This window comes from Sminthopsis crassicaudata, chromosome 3 (genome assembly GCF_048593235.1).
Source record: "Sminthopsis crassicaudata isolate SCR6 chromosome 3, ASM4859323v1, whole genome shotgun sequence".
Classification (NCBI taxonomy): Eukaryota; Metazoa; Chordata; class Mammalia; order Dasyuromorphia; family Dasyuridae; genus Sminthopsis; species Sminthopsis crassicaudata.
In genome coordinates this window covers 319936709-319963831 of record NC_133619.1, presented here as the reverse complement: position 1 = coordinate 319963831, position 27123 = coordinate 319936709, and the positions used below count along the sequence as shown (strand labels likewise).

General features: G+C 33.5%; 1 protein-coding gene across 2 annotated transcripts in view; it reads right to left on the bottom strand.

The window, feature by feature from the left end:
- Positions 1-2989: 2989 nt before the first annotated feature.
- QTRT2 (queuine tRNA-ribosyltransferase accessory subunit 2) overlaps positions 2990-27123 on the bottom strand; it is a 46408-nt gene continuing 22274 nt past the window's right edge. Inside the window, exons 5-9 of one of the 2 annotated variants that reach the window (XM_074301236.1) lie at positions 25268-25480; positions 23713-23912; positions 17042-17193; positions 6255-6372; positions 2990-4970 (exon numbers count right to left, since the gene is read on the bottom strand). In XM_074301236.1, coding sequence (XP_074157337.1) covers positions 4721-4970; positions 6255-6372; positions 17042-17193; positions 23713-23912; positions 25268-25480 — 933 coding nt within the window. In that variant the 3' untranslated portion in view covers positions 2990-4720. The remainder of the gene's footprint in view (positions 4971-6254; positions 6373-17041; positions 17194-23712; positions 23913-25267; positions 25481-27123) is intronic. The other variant, XM_074301235.1, reaches the window with a different exon arrangement.

The following is a 27123-nucleotide window of genomic DNA, read 5'->3' as shown; positions in this document are numbered from 1 at the left end:
TAGAACGGTAGATCAGTGGAACAGATTAGATACAAAGGACAAAAAAGGGTACATCTATAGCAATCTAATCTTTGACAAACCCAAAGATACCAACATTAGGGATAAAAATTCATTATTTGGAAAAAAAAACTGTTGGGAAAACTGGAAATTAGTATGGCAGAAATTAGATATGGATCCACACTCAACACCATATACCAAGATAAGATCAAAATGGGTCCATGATTTAGGCATAAAGAGGGAGATAATAAATAGATTAGAGGAACAGAGGATAGTCTACCTCTCAGACCTGTGGAGGAGGAAGGAATTTATGACCAGAGGAGAACTAGAGATCATTATTGATCACAAAATAGAAGATTTTGATTACATCAAACTAAAAAGTTTCTGTACAAACAATACTAATGCAAACAAGATTAGAAGGGAAGTAACAAATTGGGAAAATATTTTTAAAGTTAAAGGTTCTGACAAAGGTCTCATTTCCAAAATATATAGAGAACTGACTCTAATTTATAAGAAATCAAACCATTCTCCAACTGATAAATGGTCAAAGGATATGAACAGACAATTCTCAGATGATGAAATTGAAACTATGCCCACTCATATGAAAGAGTGTTCCAAATCACTACTGATCAGAGAAATGCAAATTAAGACAACTCTGAGATACCACTACACACCTGTCAGATTGGCTAAGATGACAGGAACAAATAAATAATGATGAATGTTGGAGGGGATGTGGGAAAACTGGGACACTGATACATTGTTTGTGGAGTTGTGAAAGAATCCAGCCATTCTGGAGAGCAATTTGGAATTATGCCCAAAAAGTTATCAAACTGTGCATACCCTTTGACCCAGCATTGCTGCTATTGGGTTTATATCCCAAAGAAATACTAAAGAGCGGAAAGGGAGCTGTATGTGCCAAAATGTTTGTGGCAGCTCTTTTTGTTGTAGCTAAAAACGGGAAGTTGAATGGATGCCCATCAATTGGAGAATGGTTGGGTAAATTGTGGTATATGAAGGTTATGGAATATTATTGCTCTGTAAGAAATGACGAGCAGGAGGAATACAGAGAGGCTTGGAGAGACTTACATCAACTGATGCTGAGTGAAATGAATAGAACCAGAAAATCGCTGTACACTTCAATGCTGTATGAAGATATATTCTGATGGAAGTGGATATCTTCAACATAAAGAAGATCCAACTCACTTCCAGTTGATCAATGATGGACAGAAATAACTACACCCAGAGATGGAACACTGGGAAGTGAATGTAAATTGTTAGCACTACTGTCTATCTACCCAGGTTACTTATACCTTTGGAATCTAATACTTAATGTGCAACAAGAAAATGGTATTTACACACATATATTGTATCTAGGTTTTATTGTAACACATGTAAAATGTATGGGATTGCCTGCCATCTAGGGGAGGGAATGGAGGGAGGGAGGGGGATAATTTGGAAAAATGAATACAAGGGATAATATTATAAAAAAAAAATTACTCATGCATATATACTGTGAAAAAAAATTCTAAATTAAAAAAAAAATTGAATGGATGCCACCAGTTGAAGAATGACTGAATATATGAATGTAATGGAATACTATTGTTCTATAAGATATAATGATTTCAGAAAAGTCTGGAAAGACTTACACGAACTGATGCTGAGTGAAGTGAACAGAACTAACAGAGCATTGTACACAGTAACATCAAGACTGTGTGATGATGAACAGTGATAGACTTAGCTCTTCTCAGCAATGAGGGAATCCAAGATATTTCCAATAGTCTTAGGATAGAAAATTCTATACACATCAAAAGATAGAACTATGGATACTGAATGCAGAACAAAGCATCCTATTTTCACCTTTTTGGGTTTTTTTTTCCCTCATGTTTTCTCCCTTTTGTTCTGATTTTGTTAAAAAAAAACAAATTATCTCATGCAAAAGAAATGTGAATGGAAGAACTTTCATAGTGGAGGGGAGGATGGGCTGGAAGACAGAGAACATGGGCACATTATTCTCATTGGAACTGAGTTAGAGGGAATAATATAAATCTAGTTAGGTATAAAATTTTTTACCTAATTTATAGAGAAATAAGAGGGAATGGGAATACATAGTGGAAGGAGTCTTACTAAGGTATGCAGATTAGAGAATTAGAGGTCAGAAGCAGATTTCTGAAGAGAAATATAGTAAAAAGAGAGAGAAGATAAACAGTAGTGAGAAATGAGATGGAGGAAATATACAACCAATAATTATGAACTTGAATGAGAATAGGATAAATTCACCCATAAAATGGAAATAGATAAAAGGATGGATAAATAAGCAGAATCTGACAATATGTTGTTTAGAAGAAACACAGTTAAAAAAGACATAGACACACACATAGAGCAAAAATAAAAGGCTGGAGTAAAATTTATGTTTTACTGATGTAAAAAAAAAAAAAAAAAACCAAAGAGAAGTACCAATCATGATCTCAAACATGAGCAGGAAAACTACATTATGTTAAAAAGTACCACACATAATGAAGTAATATCAATACTAAGTAATATATGCACCAAATGTTCTAATATCCAGACTTGCATTCAACTGTGACTTCAGATACTTACAAGCTACGTGACCTGAGCAAGTTGTTTAATCCTGTTTAGCTCAGTTTCTTCATCTGCAAAATTAGCTAGAGAAAGAAATGGCAAACCACTCAAATATACTTGCCAAAGCAAAGAGTCAGACACAATTAAAAAATGACTCAACAACAACAATTAAGCACCAAATTGGAAATCCTGAAGGTGAGAATAATAAAACTGAATGTAAGAAAAATATAAAATTAATAATTAAAACTAGGAGCTGGTTTTACATAAAAACCAATAAGAGAGATATGTCATTGGTTAATGTGAATAATTTTTAAAAAAGGAAACCAAATCAATAGTATCAAGAATGAAAAGAGTGAATATACTACTAATGAAGATGAAATTGAAGCAATCATTAGGAATAGTTTTGCCTAACTATATATCAATAAATTTATCAATTTATATGAAATGGAAGGACACTTAACAAAAATATAAAATGACTAGATTCTTTTGCTTGCAGAAGAGGAAAAAGAATATCTACATATATCTATTTTAGAAAAAGAAATTGAGGGGCAGCTAGATGATACAGTAGATATAGAACTAACCCTGAATTCAGGAGGACCTCAGTTCAAAGCCAGCCTCTGACACTTAACACTTCCTAGATATGTGATCTTGGGGCAAGTCACCCAAATTGTCTCAAAAAACCCACAAATAAACAAACCAAAAAAAAAAAAAAAAGAAAGAAAGAAAGAAGTTGTGCAAATGAGTTTCCTAAGTAAAAAACATTAGGACTAGATAGATTTATAATTAAATTCTACCACACATTTAAACACCAACTAATTCCAATATTTGGAATCAATTATTTGGAATAACTGGCAAAGAAGCAGTCCTACCAAACTTTTTTTTATGAAACAAATATGGTGCTAATACTTAAACCAAAAAAAAAAGCAAAAATAAAGAAAATTATTATTCAGTTTCACTAATTAATATTGATGCAAAAGTCCTAGAGATTCAATTAAAAATTAGTTGAAATAATTTTCGCAAAACAGCAAGATTTAAAATAAACTCACATAAATCATCAACATTTTTACATATTATCAACAAAGTCCTGCAAGGAGAGAAAGTGGGAGATATTTCATTTAAAATAACTACAGACAATATAAAATACCTGGGAGTATGCCTGCCAGAACAAATCTAGGAACTATATGAGCATAATTATAAAACATTTTTATACAAATAAAATCAGATTTGAATAAATGGAGAAAGATTAATTGTTCATGGATGGAAAAAGCCAAAAATAATAAAAATGATAATTCCACATAAAGTAATTTACATGTTCAGTATCATTCCAATTAAACTACCAAAAATTTTATTTTATTGATCTAAAAGAAACAAAAACAAAATTCATTTGGAAGAATAAAAGGTCAAGACTAGCAAAAGAATGAGGTAGGAAAAGTAAAGGAAGTAAGTGTCTAGCAGCTCCAGTTGGTGGTAATTATCAAAACTATTTGGTACTGGCTAAGAAATAGAATGGTCAATCAGTGGATTAGAATAGGTATACATATACAATAGTTAATGATTATAGTAATCTTGTGTTTAATGAATGCAAAAATCTAAGTTTTTGAGACAAATAACTATTTGGTAAAAAGTATTGGGAAAACTGGAAAGCAGTCTAGTAGAAACTAGGTATAATTATCTTATACCATTTACCAAGATAAGGGAGATATTCTAAGTAAATTAGAAAAGCATGAAACATATTACATATCAGATTTATGGATAAAAGAAGAATTTGTGAATATAATGAATAAAATGATCATTCATATCAACCACAAAGGACTTATGACAGAAGATACTATCCAAATCCAGAGAAAAAAATGGCACATGAAAATATGTATATATCTCTCAAATATTGACCTTCTCTAATGTAGGGTTGAGATAGAAGGAAACAACTTGAAACTCAAAATGTAATCAAAATGATAATAAAGATGGTGATGGTAATAAATATATAAAAAAATAAAAGCACTTTAGAAACCTTAAAACATATATAAATGTTAAATATTGTTATTATTATTGGTCCCAAAGCCCATAAATCAAAACTGGGTCTGTTAAATAATCTGAGTTTCTTCATTTGTTCCACTGAGCACAAATTTAATGTTTATGTTATCTTCTATTTCTTGGGCCTGAAGATGCTTCCTTGCTTGCAGATGAGTTCTTTCAGCTGTCCCAATCTATCCTTTCTCAGAGCTTCTCTAATAGCACAGAAGAAGCCAAAATAGTGCTGAAAATTGTGCATCATGAGGAGAACTCCAGCTAGCAGCTCATTAGTCACCAGGAGGTGGTGGACATAAGCCCGACTATGATTCTTACAGCAATAACAGGAACAGCCCTCAACCAAAGGACCAAAATCATCACGGTACCTGAAAAAAAAAATTACAATGACAAGACTGACACTGATTGAAATAGAAAACTAAAACACATATTGCTGAGTAACCTCTAATAATATGTAATGACACCAGTGAAACATACACACAAGACACACTATAGACTCTTAAAAGACATTAATATTGTTATTAATAAAATTATGTTATTAAATAAAACAATAAAAACATCATTAAAGATGCTCTTTAATTACATGACTATAAATATTTTTATTTTTGCGATTGATATCATAATCAATTATGTTGTTATTGATCATAACAAAAAATATTAGAAATCCTCTTTAATGATATAACTTGCTATCAATAATGTTATTATTAAACATGTTATTGGTATTATGTTATTAATAACACTGTTACAATAAAAATAACCTTAATGGGAATCTTTTATTTTAAATATCTTTTTTATAATAACACTGTGCCTCCATAAGGGTTTCCTAAGAGTTCTCCTTAGCTTCTTGTTTATCAGGGCTAAATATATGATTCAAGATTCACATATCTAAAAGGACTTTGAACAATTTATAGGTTGAAAAAAAATTTTTTTTAAATACAACAAATTAAAGGTAAAACAGAACAAAATCTTTTAAGACATGGATTCTAAATGATGAGTCTATAAATTTAAAAAAAATTTAATAACCATTTCAATAAAATTGGTTTCCGTCATAATCCTAAGTACTTTATTTTGTGCATTTAAAAATGCTTTTTCTGAGGGCAGCTAGGTGGTGCAGTGGATAGAGCACCAGCCTTGAATTCAGGAGGACCCATGATCAAATCTGGTCTCAGACACTTAACACTTCCTAGCTGTGTGACCCTGGACAAGTCACTTAATCCCAGCCTCAGGGAAAAAAAAATAAATTTAAAAAATAAAAAATAAAAATACTTTTTCTGAGAAGGAATAGTTCCCAGGAGTAAACCACAAACATAAAATAACACAAAATAAAATTTCAGAACCCCTGATCTTAGGTACCACAAAAGGGCAATAAATTTGACCCTAACATTTATGGTAACTTTTCTAAAGCAAAAAGGAAAAGTTTTAGAGTTATATAATAAGTACTTAGTAAAAGAAAAAGTATATACTTGAATTTAAAGAGAAAAAATTTTATTGGACCCTCACAAGCATACAAAAAAAAAAAAAGTCAGTTAGTTAGACTTCAGAAAGAATATTGGCACAAGATAACATTAGTTGCACAAACTTTTTTTAAAAAGGAACAAAAAGCACACACTGAAAAGGAAAACTCAGTCATCAACATCAAAAAAGTCACTCACTTTTTTTCTTTCAGATTTATTTCAAAAGCTGTTTCTGGAATGCATTTGATTGTTGTAACTTTATCTATATGATCCCTGTTGTCTCCTCCTTCTTTCTTCTTCCCATTTTGTTGTAAAACTATTGGATAAAACAATAACAAAAGATCAGACATGACAGTAGAGAAGATTTGTGTGCTCTAGTCTCTTGACATATTTTTGTAGGTTATTCCTTATGGTCAACATTTTAAATCAATTAAGTTTTAATTATAACTTTTTAAACACTCAATCTTCAAATATAAGTAAATACAGATATAAGTATCTTATACCTATAAACATGGAGACATATTAAAATAGAAGAACAGGAACAAAAGAAGTAATTATGTACTTGAATCATTAACATTCCATTATTTGCTTTAAAAGTGTGTATATAATAACCTTAACAAAAGAGTAACAAAGTTTTCTGTTTACTGTCTATCCAGTAAGAATACTGGATTATTTTGTTGGTCTTATTTTCTCTATTTTGCATCTTTTTATATAAGGATTCCCATATTTACAATAAATGTAATACAATAAACATTTCTTAAGTATACATTATGTGCCCTGAACTGTGCTAAATCATTTGATCACTTGTGCACCAAGCCAACCTCTAGACTCTAAATTAAAGGACAGTTTCTGATTTGGATCAATGGAGGATTTCCTTAATGGGAGTTTCCTACACCAAAGAATTTGTAGATCTAGATCAATTTTTTTTTTTTTTAAATCAAAACTTTTAACATAGACCATTAGTGCAAACAACTAATCTGGCAATGTGCTTTACAAAAAAGTCAAAAAGTCTACTCTTTTCCTTTGACTCCTTATCTATTAGGGATGGATCTTACTCAGAGATGTGTATAAATTCTTCACAGATTTTTGATGCAAGACTTTCTAGCAAGGAATCTTCCCCAATCTGATCTCTGCTACTTATTCAGCTTGTTTTTGATTATACAGAACTTTTTTCATATACTCAAGTATGTCTAGTTTGTCTTTTGTTATTTCTCTATTCAATGAACAACTAAGCATTTTTCACTTCTCTACCACTGCAGAAGACATCATTTCATTATTTTCTCATTTAAAAACTTTAAAAGGTTTAGAAAGTTGATTCATTTAGACATTGTAATACTAAATTTCAATTGTGATTCTGAAATTTAGATTCTAACACTTTTCCCACCAAAATTGCCATGCAAAATCCCAACAGATTTTTCCTGAATAATGATTTGCTTCCCCAGTAGTATATAAACTTAGATTTTATTAAATACCAGCCTGCTGGATTCATCTGATTCAGGTTCAATTGTCTAATTTGTTCCACAGATCTTAAAAAAACAAAACAAAAAAACCCCAACCTACTTGGCACTATATAGTTTTGATAATTACTGCTTTATTGTATAATTTACGATCTGGCAAAGCAAGTGCATGTTCCCTTAAAAAAAATTAATTAACTTCTTAGAAAGAACTTTCCCCTCATTTAATTCTACAAAGAATTTCCTGGAATTTCAATCAGTATTGAATTGAATCTACATTTAATTTGAGCCATAATTTTTTTTAAATTTTAATAATTCAGCCCACTCATATGGCACTGCATCTCTTCAATTATTTAATTTTCCCTCTATTTCTGTAAAGAAATGTTATTATTTTTTAAATATCAAGATATTAACAAGATTATTCTAAAATATTTTTAAAAGTCATTTTATGTAGGTCTTGGTCCCCTGTACTGGAAATGTTCTCTCTCTTCACCTCTACCTCAAAATTCCTAGCTTCTTTCAAAATCCTCAGATCAAACCCCTCTTTCTGCATTAAGTCTTTCTTTACAACCTCAAGCTACCAGTCCTTCCCCCTTCCTCTCCCCCTCTATATCTGTTTTTATGTGTTTCTTTATACACACATATATGATGTCTCTTGTTCAATGTTAATTTCCTTCAGGGCCGGGATTGTTTTCATTTTGTTCCCTAATATTAACACATGACACAAAGTAGTTACTTAATAAATGCTTATAGACTGATTATCAACCGATTACGCAGTATTTCTGCGCTCTATTTTCCAAAATGACTAGTGATGGTGCAGAAGCACAATTCTCCTTTTCTATGCTAGACACTACAACTTGACTCAATTTTGAGCCTGGATTTGGCCTTACCTCAGACTATTCCTATATTTTTACATATTCATTCAGGAGAATAGAGAATTAATCCACCACAGATATCCTGGGGTTATTGTTCGTTTGTTTTAGAAGAGGAACTCCTTATGTGGGTTTTTTTTTTTTTTCTCCCTTTTGATCTGATTTCTTTTGTGCAACAGGATGAATATAAAAATATGTTTAGAAGAATTGCATGTTTAACCTATATCAGATTGCTTGTTGTTTTGGAGAAGGGGGGAAGAAAGAGGGAGAAAATTTTGGAACATTATGATTTTGCAAAGGTGAATGTTGAAAACTAACTTTGCATGTATCTGGAAAAATAAGATACTATTAAAAATATTTTAAAAAGAGGAGATCTTCACTCCATAAAATGTCCCTCCCCAGTTAATTACATCACTTCTTATTTCCTCACCTAGCAGGGGCTAATTCAAGTCTTGACTCTACCTGCTCAGTCTCTTCTTCCCTCTAACTAGAGGGGAATCCAAAGGACAGAGGTGGAACCTGAAGGATAAAATCCGAATTCCTCCAAATGCTTTTCTATATAGAAGGCAGAAACTATATACACAAACAAAAGCACACACACGTATATATACATATTTATTTACACAACACACACACACACACACACACACACACACACACACACACACATATAATCTTGACTGTGTTTCCTTGGAATAATGGTTTCTTTATGACTACCTATATTAAGACTTTTAAACACCTAATACACACACACACACACACACACACACTTACACATCTATCTACATATATATATATATATATATATATACACACACACACATATATATATATATATATATAGTGTCCTAAAAGTCTTAGTGTAGTATATAAAAATTATTAAAAAAACATTCATTCTGAGGAAACACAGGAAGATTACAAAAGATTTAGCAGTTACTACTAAATTGACCACTGTCACTAACACTGTTAGCTAGCACTTACATAATATTTTAATCACTTTATATATTATAATTTATTTGATCTAGCACACTACTATAAAGGAGAGAAAATCTGAGTGTGATATTCGAATTGCAGAGAAGCAAATTTAGGCAAGAGGTATGGAAAAACTTCCCAAGGATTAAAATTGTCCAAAAGTAGATTGGTTTTGGGGAGGAATGTAAAGAGTTCATCTTCCTTCAAGGTCTTCAAAAAGAAGGGAGAGAATTACTTTTCTGAGGGATTGTAAAATGTTTTCTTCAACAGACACAGGTTAGATGTCTGTGGATTTTTTCCAAATATGTTGCTTTTTTAAAAATTAAATATGTCTATCAATTGTATTGCTTTTTAAAAAATAAGCTTTGTTTTATTTACTAATATGATTGTTCTCTTGTTTTATATATTTATATATTAATTCTAATGACTTCTTATGCATGTTTCTGCTGTATTTATTTGTCCACTTTCTAAATTTTTCAACTCCAAATTCAATACCATAATCTCTAATTCCTTAATCACTATAAGTATTCAGAAATAAACATTTGCTTCAGAGAACTACATTGGCTAAATTACATGAATTTGACATATGTACTTAACTTTAATCCTAAATATAATTTTTTTATTGGTACTATAATTTGATCTTTGATCTAAGCATCACTCAATAATTTACTTCATATCTTCATGTAGGCTGCATCTTCCCCCCCCCCCCCTTGAGGCTGGGGTTAAGTGACTTGCCCAGGGTCACACAGCTAAGAAGTGTTAAGTGTCTGAAACCAGATTTGAACTCAGGTCCTCCTGAATTCAAGGCTGGTGCTCTATCCACTGCGCCACCTAGTTACCCCTGGGCTGCATCTTTTGATCCAATTTACTTTTATTATGTTATTGTCTGTGTGAAAATTACTAAAAGTTAGGTCTCCACAAGATGTTACAATTTCAAAGTGATGTAAAATAACAAGTATCACTGACCAGCTTTCAGAAGAAGAAACTAGTTTAACCTCAAAGTTCCCGATAAAAGGGGCCAGGCTCAAAATAGCCTGGTCAATGAAGGCTTTTCTTCATTGTGCTTGCTTAATCGGCTCTTTGCATATTATCTGACACACCATAAGGGTGGAGATTGTTGCCATTTTTGAACAAGGGATGTAAGACCAGGAAGGGGGAATATGTCTAGGAGCAACATGTAAGAAGATGGATGAGGAAGACTGTAAACCTGAAGGGCTCGGACCAATCAGAACTCTGAAGAGAAGAGTAGGACTAAGCTTGACAGTATAAAGGCTTGTTTTCCCTTCTGTACATATGTGTCTACACACACCTACTTGTGTAGGAGCATATTAAAAAGTTTAAATAGCTTCATTCATCCTAAGGTTGTTCATTTACTGCACCCTTTTGGGGAATCAGAATAATTATATCTAACAGTTTGCAAGCATAATGTTTCCAACTTTCTGAATTTGTCGAACATTTTTTCTTATTCTGGAGAATAATCAATTTCTATGAACATTCCATTATGTATGAGCAAAAAGCATATTTCCCTCTTTGTCCTATTTAGTTTTCTTCACATATCTGTCAGATTCAGTTGTTTTTGTTCTTTTTAGCACTCTATTGTTCTTATTTTTTTTCCTGATTTACCTTTTTTATTTATAAGTCTGTTACTGGGACAGCTAGGTGGCGCCATAGTGAACAGAATGCTGGGCGCCATAGTGAACAGAATACTGGGCTTAAGAGTCAGGAAGCCTCACCTTCCTAAGTTCAAATCTGATCTCAGACACTACCAGCTGTGTGACAAGTTAAGTAACTTGCTTAACCCTGTTTGCCTCAGTTTCCCCATCTGTAAAATGAGCTGGAGAAGGAAATGGCAAACCACTCTGCCCTGTATTAAAGACCAAACAAAACACTCATCCTCTAAGAATTTAGTCCATCTGAATTCCTTTGTGCTTAGATGTCTTGTCTTTTCTTTTTTTTTTTTTGCATATCATGGGTCACTTTTATTAAAAGTATCATTACTACAGTTGGCAGCAATTTACATCTTATCTTACATGATAGCAGTGCTTAGATGTCTTTTCATCTAGATTAAAGATTTGAGTTCCTTTGTGAAGAGGTGGCATCTCTTAAAAAAAAAAAAAAAAACTTAATGAAAAGTGTCAAATTAAAAGGACTAAAAGTACCTATAAGTTTCTGGTTCAGTTCTGGTTTTAAGATGAGCTTGGAAGACAGAAGAAAAATAGAAAATGAAATAACAGAAAATTCAATAGAAAGCCTGGAGAAGCAAAATTCTTTTATAAATCTGAAGCATTAGAGCCCTGCTCAAAGTGTCCATGGAAATTCTATAAAGCACTTACAGAGATACACTTGTCTCCACCCACTTAGACATCTGAGAAAAGGGACAGAATCAGAAGTTGATTTTCTACATTTTCTGTATTACTAAGCAGAAAAAAGAAATGCACATGCAGAGCATCAATAATAACAGTGATTAGTAATACAACTTGCCAAAAGCTTTTTCTGAAATATATTGATATAATGATTTTTAATCAATTTTGCTATTAATGAGGTTTAGTTTTATAATATAAGTTAATCACAATGTAATTCACAATGAATAATTCTTTAGATAGTATCCCCCTTGCTAATATTTTATTTAAAATTTTATACACCTTAATTTACTAGATATAATTGGTCTATAGTTTTCTTTTTCTGTTTTGATTCTCATTTGTTGGAATACATAGGAGCCACCTAACAGTAGCTGCTTAGAGATCCAATCCAGAATGGATCTCCTCTTGTGAGAGGATGATACAAGGAGACTGAGAGGCAGTTGCTGTTCTCTGACCTCTCTGACTGAGAGGCCGTTGCATTGTCTCACCTCCTTCCTTTTCCTTCTGCCTCCAATTTATCTCGTTCCCAGTCCGAAATACCTGTGTCAACAAAGGCTGCCCTGCAACTCCTTCAGATGTTATAATCCACAGCTGTGGCGGCTCTTGAAGAACTGACCTGTCCCTTAACACTCATTAGTTAATGAATCAAATCAAGTCTATGTCACAGAAGGAATTTTGCAGGATTTTTCTTTAGCTATTTTTGCAAGCTATGTAACATCGGAATTAATATTCTTTGAATGACCAAATTCACATGTGAATCTACCTTTTTTAGAAGTTCCTGTATGGCTTGTTCAATTTCTTCCTATGAAATTTGGTTTTGAAAATTTCCTGCTTCTTGTTCTGTTAATTTGGGTGTTTTAACACTGCAAATATGAATTTATTTCATTTAAATCATTTTGTTAGCATACAGCTATGCAAAAGTTTCTCATGCTAGTCTTTATTTCTTCATTTGTTGTAAATTTTCATCTTTTTTTTCATTTTTGATACTAATTATTTGTTTTTTCACTTTTTAAAAAAATCAAGTTGTTTTATCTATTTTATTGGTTCCCCTCCTGGAAAAAAAAAAATCCAGCTTCTACTTTTATATATAATGCTACTGTTGTTTTGAATTTTCTCAATTTTTTCTTTCATTTTTAAGATTTTAATTTTGGTATTCAATTGAGGCTATTAATATCTTGATTTTCCATTGTTCTTAGTTCTATCTTAATTCAATGTTTTGCTTTTTTTCTCTTTTTTGTTAATAACTTTTTAGAGAGATAAAATTTCTAATCTCCAAATTTTAAAGTATTATTATAGTTATTATTTTTAATAAAATTTCCTATCATTTTCATGATTTGTTCTTTGGTCCAGTGATTCTTAAGGATTAAGCTATTTAGTCTCCAACAGATTTTTAATGGACAATTAAGGTAATGAAGTGGATGGAGTTCCAGGCCTGAAGAAAGAAAAACTCATTTTCTTGAGTTCAAATCTGGCCTCAGATACTAACTAGCTGTGTGATCTGAGTAAGTTACTCAACACTGTTTGCCTGAATTTCCTTATTTGTAAAATGAGCTGGAGAAGGAAATGGCAAACTATTCCATATCTTTGCAAAAAAAAATCCCAAATGGTGGCACATCTAAACAAGATGTTTAATATTCTTTTTCCACTGGCTCTTCAATTCTTATAGTTTTTACTGTCTAATTCTCCTTGTAATTCATTTATGTTTCTGCTTTAAGTATTTGTAACCTATGCTGAATGTTAATTTAAGTAAATTCATCATTTGTTATCTTTCACCAAAATGCATCTTTTTTGCTTTTCTTTTTTAATTTTATTTTTTCTGTTGCTGTGTCTAAAATCATAATAGCTAATCCTGATTTTTTTGTGTTCAGCTGAGACATAATAGACTTTGCTCTAATCCTTTAATTTTAACTTTGTGTTTTTATGTTTCAAGTGTTTTTTCTGTATAAATACATTGTTGGATTTTGCTTTCAGTCACTGTTATAATCTCTTCCATTTCATGGGTGAGTTTTCATTCATAGTGATACTAGTTAATTATTTCCTATTCACATATGCCTTTTTTTCTATATATTTTTGTCTTTGTGTTTAGTTCAGGCTATCACTCTTTTCTCTCCCTTTACCCCTGTTAATCTTTTCTTAACTATTCCTCTCCAAGCTTGATTAGTTTGTTTTTTTAATAACTACTCCCTCCCCTGATCTACCTTCCCTCTAATATTCCCTTTTTCCTGATTCTACTTGTATCTCTGTTGAGTTTAATATATTTCTATACCACACTCTTTCTATGTTCTACCCTGCTTTGACTAGCTTAGATGAAATGAAATTGAAGTGACAATTTGTTCCTCTTATTTTTTCCATATTTGCATATAGTTCTACTTGCACAACTTGATTATGTATGTTAACAAATCCTCCCCCCCATCTTTTCTCCCATTTCCTCTTAAGGTATCTTCTTCCTTCCTCCCTTTTCTTTTTTCATACAGCATCTTCAAAACATTATAAAACTATAAGTCTTCCGTTTCAAATGACTACTACATTAACCCCATTGTGATATTAAGATTCTGAAATAATCCTTTTAATATCTATATTCTCTATTATATGCTAACAGTTTTTCTGTATAAGTTCATTCCGATTGTTCATTTGTGGCTACCTTTTAATTTTTTCTTATCTTTCAAATTTTTATATCAAAATTCTTTTTTAGTTTTATTATTAATATTTTAGAATCCTCTATTTTACTGAAGATGTGTTTTTTTTTCCTCATAAAAGATGAACTTAATTTTTCTAGGTTAAGTTATTTTTAACTGTAGACTTTTTTTTTTTTTTTTTTGCATTTTGGAATACTTATTCCATGCTCTCCACTTCTTAAGAGTGATAGCAGATAAATATTGTGCAATCCTGATTGTGGTTCTTCCATATTTGAAATCTGTTTTTCTAGCAGTTTGAGGTGTTTTTTCCTTTGTCTAGAAGTTCTGGATTTTGACAATGACATTCCTGGGAGTTTTCATTTTGAGATTTGTTTAGAAAAGTGATGAGTGGATTCTTTCTATTTTCAGATTTCCCTCTTGTTTTAATAAGTTTAGGTAATTTTCTGAAAGATTTCTTGAAATATAGCATCCAGGTTCTTTTTTACTTTTTTGGCCATAGAATTCAAATAAGCCTATTATTCAACTAATTTCCAAGTCAATCATTCTTTTATATGTTGCCCTAAGAATTCTTATTGTTTCTTAGCATTATCAATTTCAACTTAGTCCATTTTGATTTGGGGAAGTTGGTAACTAAAGTTTTATATAACTTCTGTTGCAGTGCTGTACCTTTTCCCCTTCTATAGTTCTAATTTTTTCTATAACCTCCTTTAAACTCGAATCATTTAAGAATTCTAATTGTTCCATATTTTGATTACAAGTATTGCTTTTTCTTTAAAAAAAAAATTTTTAACCTTAGAAGTCTGTCAGTTTCTCATCAGTCTCTTAAGATCTCAAATGTCACTTAAGGCCTAAATTTGTTTCACTTTCATCCCTAAAGGAATATGGATAATATTTACAGGGTGAGCTGTTTATTAATCAGATTAATTGTGGGACAGAAGCTGAGATATACGGTTTCTTCTACTTAGCCATCTGGGTCCAAAAAGAGTCCCCTTCTATAGCATACAGACAGTTTCTAAAAGAGAAAACAGCTTGGAAAAATTAAAGTGTTTTCACAGAAAGTGTTAGAGCATTCTAATTGTAATAACAGAACCTTGAGAATGGAAAAGGAGACATAATTTAAAAGCATTAGGGCATGCAAAGAGAAAAGGATTCTTAAAGAAAAAGATGAATTAACTTTTATCAAAGAGTTCAAAAGCTCTATTTTCCTCGTTCATAATTATGGTCACTTGGTTCAGAATGTTTCCTTTCTAAGATGTGAATAGAAGCAGTTTAATGTTTTTAAATTCTACTTACTATAGAAATGGTTTTATGCTTCAAAATTCAATGCTTCTAAGAAGCTCTCATACCTTAGAAGAAAATTCTTTGTGAGTTACTGTGGCCAAACAATCCATTTAAAGCTGACTTTCATATAATGAATCTCTCCAAACTTAGCAAGATTAGTCCTTGGACAACAGATATATTCCAACAGAGTCCATATTCAAAATCTTTCAAGCTGGTAAGGGCAGTCAAACATTAAATACCTTTTCACAACCTCTCTACAATCCATTGTTACCTCCATCCTACAATAACACATAAGGACAGCTATCCAGGGAAAAGAAAATTATTTCACAGTACTAATACTATGAATATTAATACTAGATAGGATTAATATAATAGGAAGAACTAGACAATTTATTCTGTGAATGGTTTTTGCTAACATGCCAGTACTTAAAGACACAATATGAAAGACATAGAACAAGAGTGATTTCAAATAACATTCAGGATGTTTTTCTTTTGTTAATCAGGATATCTCAACAAGTCCTCATTATGGTAGGAAGCTATCCCTGGGATCTTAAAGATTATTATGCCAGGAGAGTATAACTCTTGAAGATTCTACATTTTTAGAAACATTACTGAGAATGTAAAAGCACTGTGACACTATCTCTTCCCAAACCACATTATCCCATTAAACTAAAACTTACAAAACAGAATTAGAACAGCTTGAAGTCATTGGTCTAACCTGAATGAAAGACCTTTATCAAGTCTTTCATTCTCAATTCCCAAACAAAGTCCTGAAGTGATGCTTTTTTACATTATTTTAAAGAAAGATCTCACCCAAGGGATCTTAACCTTCTTAGTGTTATGGACCCCTTTGGCTATCTGGTAATTCTTGGACACACTTCTTGGAATATTCTTAAATGCACAAAATATTAGGATTACAAAAGGAAATCAATTATGGTGAAATATGATAACCCAAATTTCTCATAGATCATAGCATGAGGAAGCTACAGCACATCATCAGTAAAGGACTGCATTCTATAAACAATGTCAAAGTGATCAGGGAAACATCTGAGGAGAAAAGAAACTGGGCCATTTCCATAGCAGGTTATAATTGACAAGTGGCTACAAGTATTTATACAATGTCAAGAGAACTAGAGAAAGACCCTCATGGCATAACTGGTGACCCTCTGAGGATTTATGGGAAGACAAAGATAAATGTATGTCCAGCCATATGAGTAGCTATGATTTGCACAACTCAAAGAAGTACCCACATCATTGAAATCATAGATCCATTGGGCCAGATTGTCAGATATTGAAATAATTAAGCCAAGAATTAATAATGGGAGTAGAGAAAACATAGACAACACCATGGGCTGTGAACTTAACTGCAAAGTTTCCATGATGTACTCATAGCATCTTTAAGAGGCTCACCTGTATCTTCAGGATTAGGCTGGTAATCAAAGCTGAATGTCAGAGCACAACCCCGTTCAGTCACTTGGTAAGGGAAAAAACTCTCAAATAGATCCACACCCGCCTCAATACACTCCAAGACTTCATCTGGCTGGCCAATACCAAAGATAAGCCTATAGAGTAAAACACAAAAACAATAACTCAAAAATTATGTAAGAAACAAAACTACTCAACTGCAACATCTTTTTTCCAGAAACAAGATACTAATAACAATGATAATTAAATAATGAATACTTATACATTCCTTTCAAGTTTATGAAGCACTTATATCTCCTTTGATTCTCACCACAACCCTATGCAATAGGGGTTATTTTTATTCCCTTTTTTCAGATGAAGAAACTGAAATTGAGAAATGTATGATTCACCCAGGGTCATACACAGCTAATAAATGATTAAGGCAGGATTTGAACTCAGGTTTTCTTGATTCTAAGAAGTCATAGTATAGAGGGCAGCTAGATGGCATAGTACATGGAATACCAGGCCTGGAGTCAGAAGGATTTAAGTTCAAATCTGGCCTCTGGTACTTTACGCTTATTAGTTGTGTGATCCTGGGCAAATTGCTTAACACCAATTGCCTTGGGAAAAAAAAAAATTAAATAAAAAAAGAAGTCATAGTGTCATAGTACTTCATGTCACCCAACTGTCCCCCTATGTTGGTTTGGTTCCTCTTAAAATACCAACAAAAGAGCTATTTCATTACAGTAAATGAACCAGAAAAATGACAAAATCCTACATAATAAGGCTGAATCTTGGGGTGAACATCTCTACTGTCTATTAAGAACAATACAGATACATACTTTCCCTTCTGACCCACTTACAACCCATATTATGACTTCTTAATCTGAAATGTTTTATACTCTGGCTCAGAAACAGAATTTATCAATTGTTTTACTTATACTCCATGACAGGTTGAAAACTCGTTAATCTGCTAAATCAGTTCTTGCAATCAGAACTACAGCTCTGCTTTGAGAATTAAGAATCCAATTGGCTTTATTTTCCCTACATCATAACAAGTGGTAAAATCTGTGCCTACAAACTGATCAGTGTCAGTGAGCTTCTTGAAGCACAAAGTACCGTCACATGCTTAATGATATGTCAGTAAAATAAATCAAAAGAATGAAAAAGACTTGTGCTAGTTATCATTTTTACAATTTGATGTTGTTGGGTTTTTTGTTTTGTTTGTTTTTTTTTTAGTTTAGGGTTTTGTGTAAACACAATGCTCAACTATTTTTAAAATATCCAGTCAGGGGAAAAATCCGAAGATAAGCCTATAAAGTTCTGGAAAAGATGAGATGAGAAAGGAGAGAAGTTCTGGAAAAGATTGTTTAACATTCTATCAGAACACAAAAGACAGAACTTGTTTTTTTCTCTGACTGCAATTTCTTTATGTCAAGTGACATAATGGATATATGATACAATATATCCAAGAATCCAAATAGGACTCAAGACCTGAAGCAGCATATAAATGGAAACAAACAGCAAAGCATTCCATTTCAAAATTGTACAAGTTTTTAAAAACCAGAACATAACCACACCAACCAAATTTTAAACAGAATTCCTGTGGACTGAACCTCTGTCAAACATAGGCTCATCCATCACAAGAAATCATCAGGGCTTTGGAAGCCAGAAAAAACAGAAACCAATGAATTATGTGGTCAGAAACCAGATCAGTGAAAAAAATACAGGATGACAAGTGAAAAATCATGGTGTAAACAGCAGTTCAGAAATCATACACATAATCTGTGTTCACCAACCCCTAACAAAAGTCCTCTAAGAAAACAAACTCAACCTTTATTCTAACCACATCATGGTCTTCTGCTTTAATAAACAACAAAGTTCAATATTTGCTTGAATTTAAAGATCATTAAGTAGTTCTTAACTGATTCTATTCCCATGACTCATTGGGTCTTTAAAAAACCCTCATCACAGGTAATCAACTGAACATAATTCTGAGTCTATATAAATGACTATTTTGGCATGGTATGGGGAAGAAGAGAAATATAAGAAGGGAACAAGACAAAAGAATCAAGTATATTGTTTCTTTTCTCACCAATTTTCCCATTTGATGACCTGACTTCAAATTAGCTCATGTTTATTTATCTATACAATTCTACATTGTCTAGTAATAAGCTAGAACAATAGTAGAATATTAAGTACAACAATGCTTTGCATACCATAGCTACTTTTAAAATTTTCAAGTTGAACTATGCTTTCATTAGCTTGTTGTGAAGGTCAAATGTGACAGCAGTTCAAAATAAGTATACTATACATGTGTCCACCAATATTATATTTGGCAATCTATAACATATGTGTTTTAGGGGAAAGCCCTATTAAAAATTTACATTATGATTTTTTAAAAGTTTTTTTAATATATTATTTATTTTAAAGATGCCTTTTTAAAAAAATTTTTATTTCCAAATTGTCTCTTCCCCTTTCACTATCTTATCCACCCACTGAAAAGGTAAGCAACATGACATCAATTATCCACGTGAAATCATGTAAAACCTATTTCCATAGTAGCCATATTTACCCCCCCAAAAAAACCAGAAATAAAGAAAGTGGGAAAAATATACTTTCATTTGCACTCAGAGCTTATCATTTCTCTTTCTGGAGGTAGATATCATTGTAGTCATTAAAGTAATCAAGTCTTTCACAGATGATCTTCATTACAACATTGCTATTACTGTGGCACAACAATCTCCCAGTTCTTATTTCACTTTGCTTCAGTTCATTTAGGTCTTGTCATGTTTTTCTGAAACCACCCTCCTTTTTACTTCTTATAGCACAATAGTACCCCCATCATAATCATATGCCACAACTTGTTTAGCCATTCCCCAATTCATAAACATCCTCTCAATTTGCAAATCTTTGCCACCACAAAAAGAGCTACTACAAATACTTTTCTACATATAAGTCCTTTTCCTTTTTCTTTGATTTCTTTGGAATATAGATCTAGTAGTAGTACTTCTGGGTCAAAGGGTAGGCACAGTTTTATGGCCCTATGGACACAGCTCCAAAGCAGATTGGCTGGACCAGTTCACAACTCTACCAACAATTCATTAGCATCCCTATTTTTTCCCTCCTTCCCTCAAGCACTTAACATTTTTGATTGAAGTGAGGTGGCACCTCAGAGTTGTTTTAATTTCCATTTCTCTAATTAATATTGATTTAGAGCATTTTTTAATATAATTATGAGACTTTTGATTTTTTTCTTCTGAAAACTACCTATATATATTCTTTGATCTTTTATCAATTGGGAAATGGCTCTTATTTTTATAAATGTGATTCAATCAGCTCTTTCCTATGCTCATTATATATGAGAAAAAATTCCTTTATCAGAGAAACTTGCTATGAATATTTTTGATATTACTTCATGATGTATGGTACATTTTAACATAATATATATCTGATTATCTCCTTAATTAGGTCTATTTTTCATTTTTCTTTGTCTGAGATTATGGTTACAATCCCTTCCCTCACTTTATTAACTTCAACTGAAACATATTAGATTCTGCGCTAGCTCTGCATTTTTTTTTAAATTTTTTATTATATATATATTTTTATAATATTATCCCTTGTATTCATTTTTCCAAATTATCCCCCCCTCCCTCTATTCCCTCCCCCCGATGACAGGCAATCCCATACATTTTACATGTGTTACAATATAGTCTAGGTACAATACATGTGTGTGAATATCATTTTCTTGTTGCACAATAAACATTAGAATCCGAAGGTACATGCAACCTGGGCAGACAGATATTAGTGCTAACTATTTACATTCACTTCCCAGTGTTTCTTCTCTGGGTGTAGCTACCTCTGTCCATCATTGATCAACTGGAAGTGAGTTGGATCTTCTTTATGTTGAAGATTTCCACTTCCATCAGAATACATCCTCATACAGTATTGTTGTTGAAGTGTATAGTGATCTTCTGGTTCTGCTCATTTCACTCAGCATCAGTTGGTTTAAGTCTCTCCAGGCCTCTCTGTATTCCTCCTGCTGGTCATTTCTTACAGAGCAATAATATTCCATAACCTTCATATACCACAATTTACCCAACCATTCTCCAACTGATGGACATCCATTCATCTTCCAGTTTCTAGCTACAACAAAAAGAGCTGCCACAAACATTTTGGCACATATATGTCTCTTTCCACTCTTTAGTATTTCTTTGGGATATAATCCCAGTAGTAGCGCTGCTGGGTCAAAGGGTATGCAGAGTTTGATAACTTTTTGGGCATAATTCCAGATTGCTCTCCAGAATGGTTGGATTCTTTCGCAACTCCACCAGCAATGTATTAGTGTCCCAATTTCCCCACATCCCCTCCAACATTCATCATTATTTGTTCCTGTAATCTTAGCCAATCTGACAGGTGTGTAGTGGTATCTCAGAGTGGTCTTAATTTGCATTTCTCTGATCAGTAGTGATTTGGAACACTCTTTCATGTGAGTGGATATAGTTTCAATTTCTTCCTCTGTAGCTCTGCATTTTTAACCGTATGTGTCTTTCTGTTTCAAGTGTGTGTTTCACTATTGGTAAGTTAGATATCCATATACAACCGAGTGAATGAATGAAAGTGTGTGTGTGTGTGTGTGTGTGTGTGTGTGTGTGTGTGTGTGTGTGTGTGTGTGTGCATACACACCAATTCATTAGGAATATTTGAAAGTCTTCTATTTCACTAAATACCCTAATTTTTTCCTCTGAAGTATTATACTTATCTTGATGGGTAGGTTTTTCTTAGTAGTAATCCTAACTTCTTCACCTTCTAGAAGGCGTGTAACAAGCCCTCAGCTCTTTTCATGTAGAAACCACTAAATCTTATGTGATCCTGACCATGGCTCCACAATATCTGAATTGTTGTTTTTCTGGCTGCTTGAACTATTTTCTCTTTGAGCTGGGAACTTCTGAATTTGTTATAATATTCTTGAGTTTCCATTTGGAGATCTATTTCAGCATTCTTTTAATTTCTATGTTATCCTTTAGATCTAAGATATTGGGGCAGTATTCCTTAATAATTTCTTAAATATGAAATCTATCCTTTTTCTTTGACCATAGCATTCAAAAATTCTTAAATTATCTTTCCTAGATTTATTTTCCCAGGTCAGTTGTTTTCTAAATAAGATAGTTCATATTTTCTTCTATTTTTTTCCCCTCATTCTTTTGACTTGTTTCATAAATTTCTCATGCAGTCATTAGCTTCCACTTGCTCAATTCTAATTTTTGAAGAATTATTTTCTTCAGTGAGATTTCATCTCTTTTTCCCATTGGCCAACTCTGCTTATTAAGGAGTTCTTTTTTTTTTTTTTTTAATTTTTATGCCACTTTTTACCTTAGGCCAATTCTAATTTTAAAGATGTTATTTTCTTCAGTATTTTTTTGTTCCTCTTTTACCAAGCTATACATTCCCTTTTCCTAAATTTCCTGTATCACTCTCATTTTTCCTTTACTGTACTTAAATCTTTCTCTAACTCTTCCAAGAATTCTTATTAGGTTTGAGTCCAATTGGCATTTTTTGGTGATTTCTTCTGAGCTTATGTCTTGGTCTTTCCTGCAACTGTCATACCTTTTTATGGTCAAGGGGTTTTTGGTTTTGGTTTTGGTTACTGGAGTGATTTCTTCATTTTTCTAGTCTATTTCTTGACGCTGAACTTTAATATATTAAAGTTCAGCTCTGTTCACCTGAGAGTGGAGCGGCACTGACTCAGTCTTTAGGCTTTTTCATGCTGCTGTTTTCAGAATCAGTTCTAGAAGCTTGCAAATTTTTAGTGCTTCCAAGAGAGAGAGAGAGAGATGTGATCCTGGGAAGATATGGTCACTGTTCTCCTGGTCTGTACTCTTTATTCAGAAGAGCCTCTGGTCCCCTGCAGCTGCAAACATTAGCACTCTTTTGCTTCTGAGACTAAAGTCTCTAATTCCTTGTGACCAATCACCAATGTTCCTCTTGGCCTTGGAAATGCAACCCAGAACTGTGTATAGGAAATAGAGCTGCCAATCAGCACCTGCTGTACACTGTGCCAGCAAAGGGTCTCTTGTAATTTTTTTTCTGAGCAGTTGTTTAAGCCCCTTACTGTCTCTGGGATGCCAGTTCCCCAAGTTGCTGCTGCTGCTGGCCATGGCCAACATCATCGCTGATGTTTTGCTGCTATATGTTCCAGTCTACAGTATCCATCTGGGTGTTAGAAAGCTCTCCTCCTAAATTTTCTTAGTCTGAGGAAAAAAATCTCACCCTGGACCTTTTTGTTGGTTTTGTCACCGCAAAATTTGATTTGAGGTATAATTTTAAAATTATGTGGAGGGGAGTGTTGAAAGAGTTTATCTGGGTTGCTATCTCTAACCTGCCATCATGGTTTCCCCTTTATTATGATTTTTACATTATCATAATTCACATTATCAACATTGGAGATCATTGAAGCCAAGAATTATCACATAAATACCTACATTCTATATAAGATTTCAGCTTTTGATTCCAAGAGCCAAGGAAGCCAAAAAAGGAAGAAAACATTATGCCCAAATAATAAGCCTTTTGGCCAAGACCGTTGAATAAGGGAAAGTTTTTTTCTTCAGTGATACACAATATGCTAATATCCATCTCTTCCTTCCCATTCCCAACTTTCCCCTTAATTTAACACTAGCCTTGGTTTGTCCTCTGGGAGCTCAGCAGTGACAGATGACATCAGCTGCAATCTCGTCTCCTTTGTCATAGCATCTCCATGAAAACCATCCAGGAGGAAGCCACCCACTGGCCGTTTTGCTGTCTCCCTTGCCGATCTCAGCCTTTCCTCTAGTATATCACCACCTTCAATTACTCCAATCATCACACGACTTCGAAGAACCTAGATTGAGAAAGGAGGGTAGAAGCAGTAGAAAGCCAAGGAGAAAAAGAAAAAATGAACAATAGTTAACTTACACATCCCCTTTCTTTCTTCTAAGATTTCAATAGTCAACCTTAGATCCTAGAAGAAATAGAGAGGCATTTTAGTATCTGTTCTGGCCTAGTTTTAAAAAATGGCCCTAAAAATTTAGAAGTTGATTAATTGGTGAAATGCCATATAGAAGTGCACAACATTTACACTGTCCTGTCCCCTGTATCTAGTACTGTAACATAAGGGATATTTCCCATAGATAATTATTGCAGACAATGATAATAGATAGACCAACAACCAGCCCTAGGATGACATATGGAAGGAAAAACATGGATTTTTGAGGACTAGGATCAGAGATACAGAAGAAGTTATGTTTCATCATGGCATGCACATTTTCAGTTCTGCTCCTCTCTCCACATAAAAGACCCGCCTTACTCCCCTCTGCAACTGTTTGAATTCCCCTTCTAGTAGAGAGAGTTCTTGGAAGATTGTTTGGAGCCACAAAATGACAGCACACTAAAGGGGTAGAAGGTATCTTAAACATTATCTTGTCAATTCCTCTCATGTTCAAAGGAAAAAAAAAAGATATTCAGAAAAGCAGGAGATTAGAGAACTCAGTAGGATACTCTTTATTCTTTTCACTATGCTGTGTCATTTCCCAACAATTAAATATTTCATGACTATTAAGATTTGCCTGTCCAATTAGAATATAAAGCTCACTGAATTCAGGGGCATCTTATACTTTACAATAACCTGCGTCACACTTAGCAGGGTTCTTGAATCCTCTAGATCAGGGGTTCTAATTCTATTTTGTATCATGGACCTTTTGGCAGTCTGAAGGCTATCGATCCCTTCTCAAAATAGTATTTTTAAATGCCTAAAATAGAGTACAAAGGAATATAGAGGAAACCAAAGGTTAGTAAAATAAAATAAAAAATTCTTCTCTATTCAAATTTAGAAAATCCTTGAGCTCAATGCAGAGACAATGGACAGGATTCAGAACTCATTATCAAGATCTCTTTTTACAGATGAAGAAACTAAGAACTAGAAGAGTTCATAAGGGGCAGAGTCAGAATTCCAATGCACTTCCTCTGACTTCTAGATTCAGTGCTTTCCTACTAAACTGCCCTAGAAGTACTTTGATGATACAGACTGGAAGGCTATTGACAATTTGCAGAGGCAGCAAACAATTACAAAGCAGCCAGTCTCTTGTGGTATCTTCTTTTTTCCCCATGAGATACCCTGAGTTGGTGCCTAAGCTTTTCGATGGGAGAGCAAGGAAGAAATTCCCCTCCATGGGATTGTACACCTGGATTTAGCCTTACCTCAGACTGTTCCTGGAGCTTTAGACACTCATCAAGGAAAGCTAGGGACCGATCCACAGACTTCCGGGCCCTTTTGGCAGAGAAGACCTCCCCACACAAAGCCTCTCCATCTGACAGGCACTGAAACCAGTCTGGCTGAAGGGCCTGCTGAATTGCCATGAATTTGGCCGCAGTCATTTCTAGGCGCCCTCCAACACCCCACACAGACACGGACTGTCAGGAAGAAAGCACAAAGCCTCAGAGAGCACAGCTGGCGGCTAACAAGCAACTGCCCTAAATAAAAATCCCGTGACATTATGCCATAATACTGAACTCAAACCTCCTTTACCTTTGAGATGATAATAACAGTACAATCTCCTGAACAGATGAGGCGGAAGAACGGCCTCCTATACTTTCTCTTCCCTCCCTCAACACAGAGGTAGCCACCTGTGGCTGTTATTGTTGGTTCTTCGTTCTCCAAGAGGACCATGACCTCAGGGAGGCGATACCATGGGATGCAAGTGAGTTGGATTTGAGTGAGGGAGGCTGGGCAAGGTCACCTGCCTCACCTTCCCCTCCAGAGCCATCTGGGTCCAAGGGCCAGATATAGGTCAGGACAACTGGGGATGGCCCTAGATAAAGGTACCCACCTGATGCGGTAGAGAATAGAATACTGGGGCTGGAATCAAAGAGGCTTCAAATTCAAATCTAACCTCAGACATTTATGAGCTGTGTGTGTTTGGCCAAGTCACTTCACCTCTGCCTGCCTCAGTTTCCTCAAATATAAAATGAGGATAATAACAGTACCTACTTCCCAAGGTTGTTTTAAGAATAAGAGGAGATAACTACTTGTAAGAGTATTTAGCAGATGGCATATATAGTAGGGACTTCATAATGTTTGCTTCCTTCCTTTCCCTTGCAATCAGAAAAGATGCAAGGTTGGTTAAGTAGAACAAAATAAGACATAAAAAAATACACAGATAGCCCAAGGGATGTATCAGTATCTCCAAGATAATAAAAGAATAATAGAAATGACTCCAGCACAATGGGCACATCCCATATGCAGGATTTAAAGGACAACACATTTAAAAATAGGGCAAGAGTGAGGTAAGGAATTTGTGATTTGCATTGGTGGAAGAGGTAGCAAAGAAACCCTGGATCCATTTAACCAAAAAAAAAAAAAAAAAAAAAAAATTCTTTGGTTTTAACTTATCTTAGTTAATATTAAATACAAGATACTTTTAGGAGATGCTATTATTAACATATTGAATACATGCCTTCAAGAAAAGTCAATGTGTTTTTATATGGAACATTTCATTACATTGCAGATGTAAGGCGCCATTTCAATGGATAACAACTCCTTTGATTTAAATACTTTTCGTATTTTGACAATGTCCAAAGACAATAAACATAGGAAATAGAAACATAGCTCTACAGTATATAGTTGCACAAGACATAATCTATTTTTTACCTATCTTTTTTTGAGATTACTAAATCTATAGAGATTTAAGTGTGTAAAATCAAAGGGAAAAAAAAAAAAGGATTTCTCAGGAGTAGCTAACTTTATATCTGGCTATTGCAGAGAATCTTCCAGTCATCACAGAAGCTGATTTCACAGCTAGCCAGATAAAATTCACCTCTTAAGGTACATTTTGTATGTGAAGGACACCTCCCATGAAGGATTTATGGGAAAACATGGACAAAAAAAGTAGAGGATAAAAAAGGTACAGAAGGGTCATCACCACTGAAGGAAATCAAAGATTGTATAGTATTTATTACGAAAAGGTTTCTTACAATGTTTAAGTTTAAGATGTATTTTACCAAGGGGCAGCTAGGTGGTGCAGTGGATAAAGCACCAGCCCTGAAGTCAGGAGGAC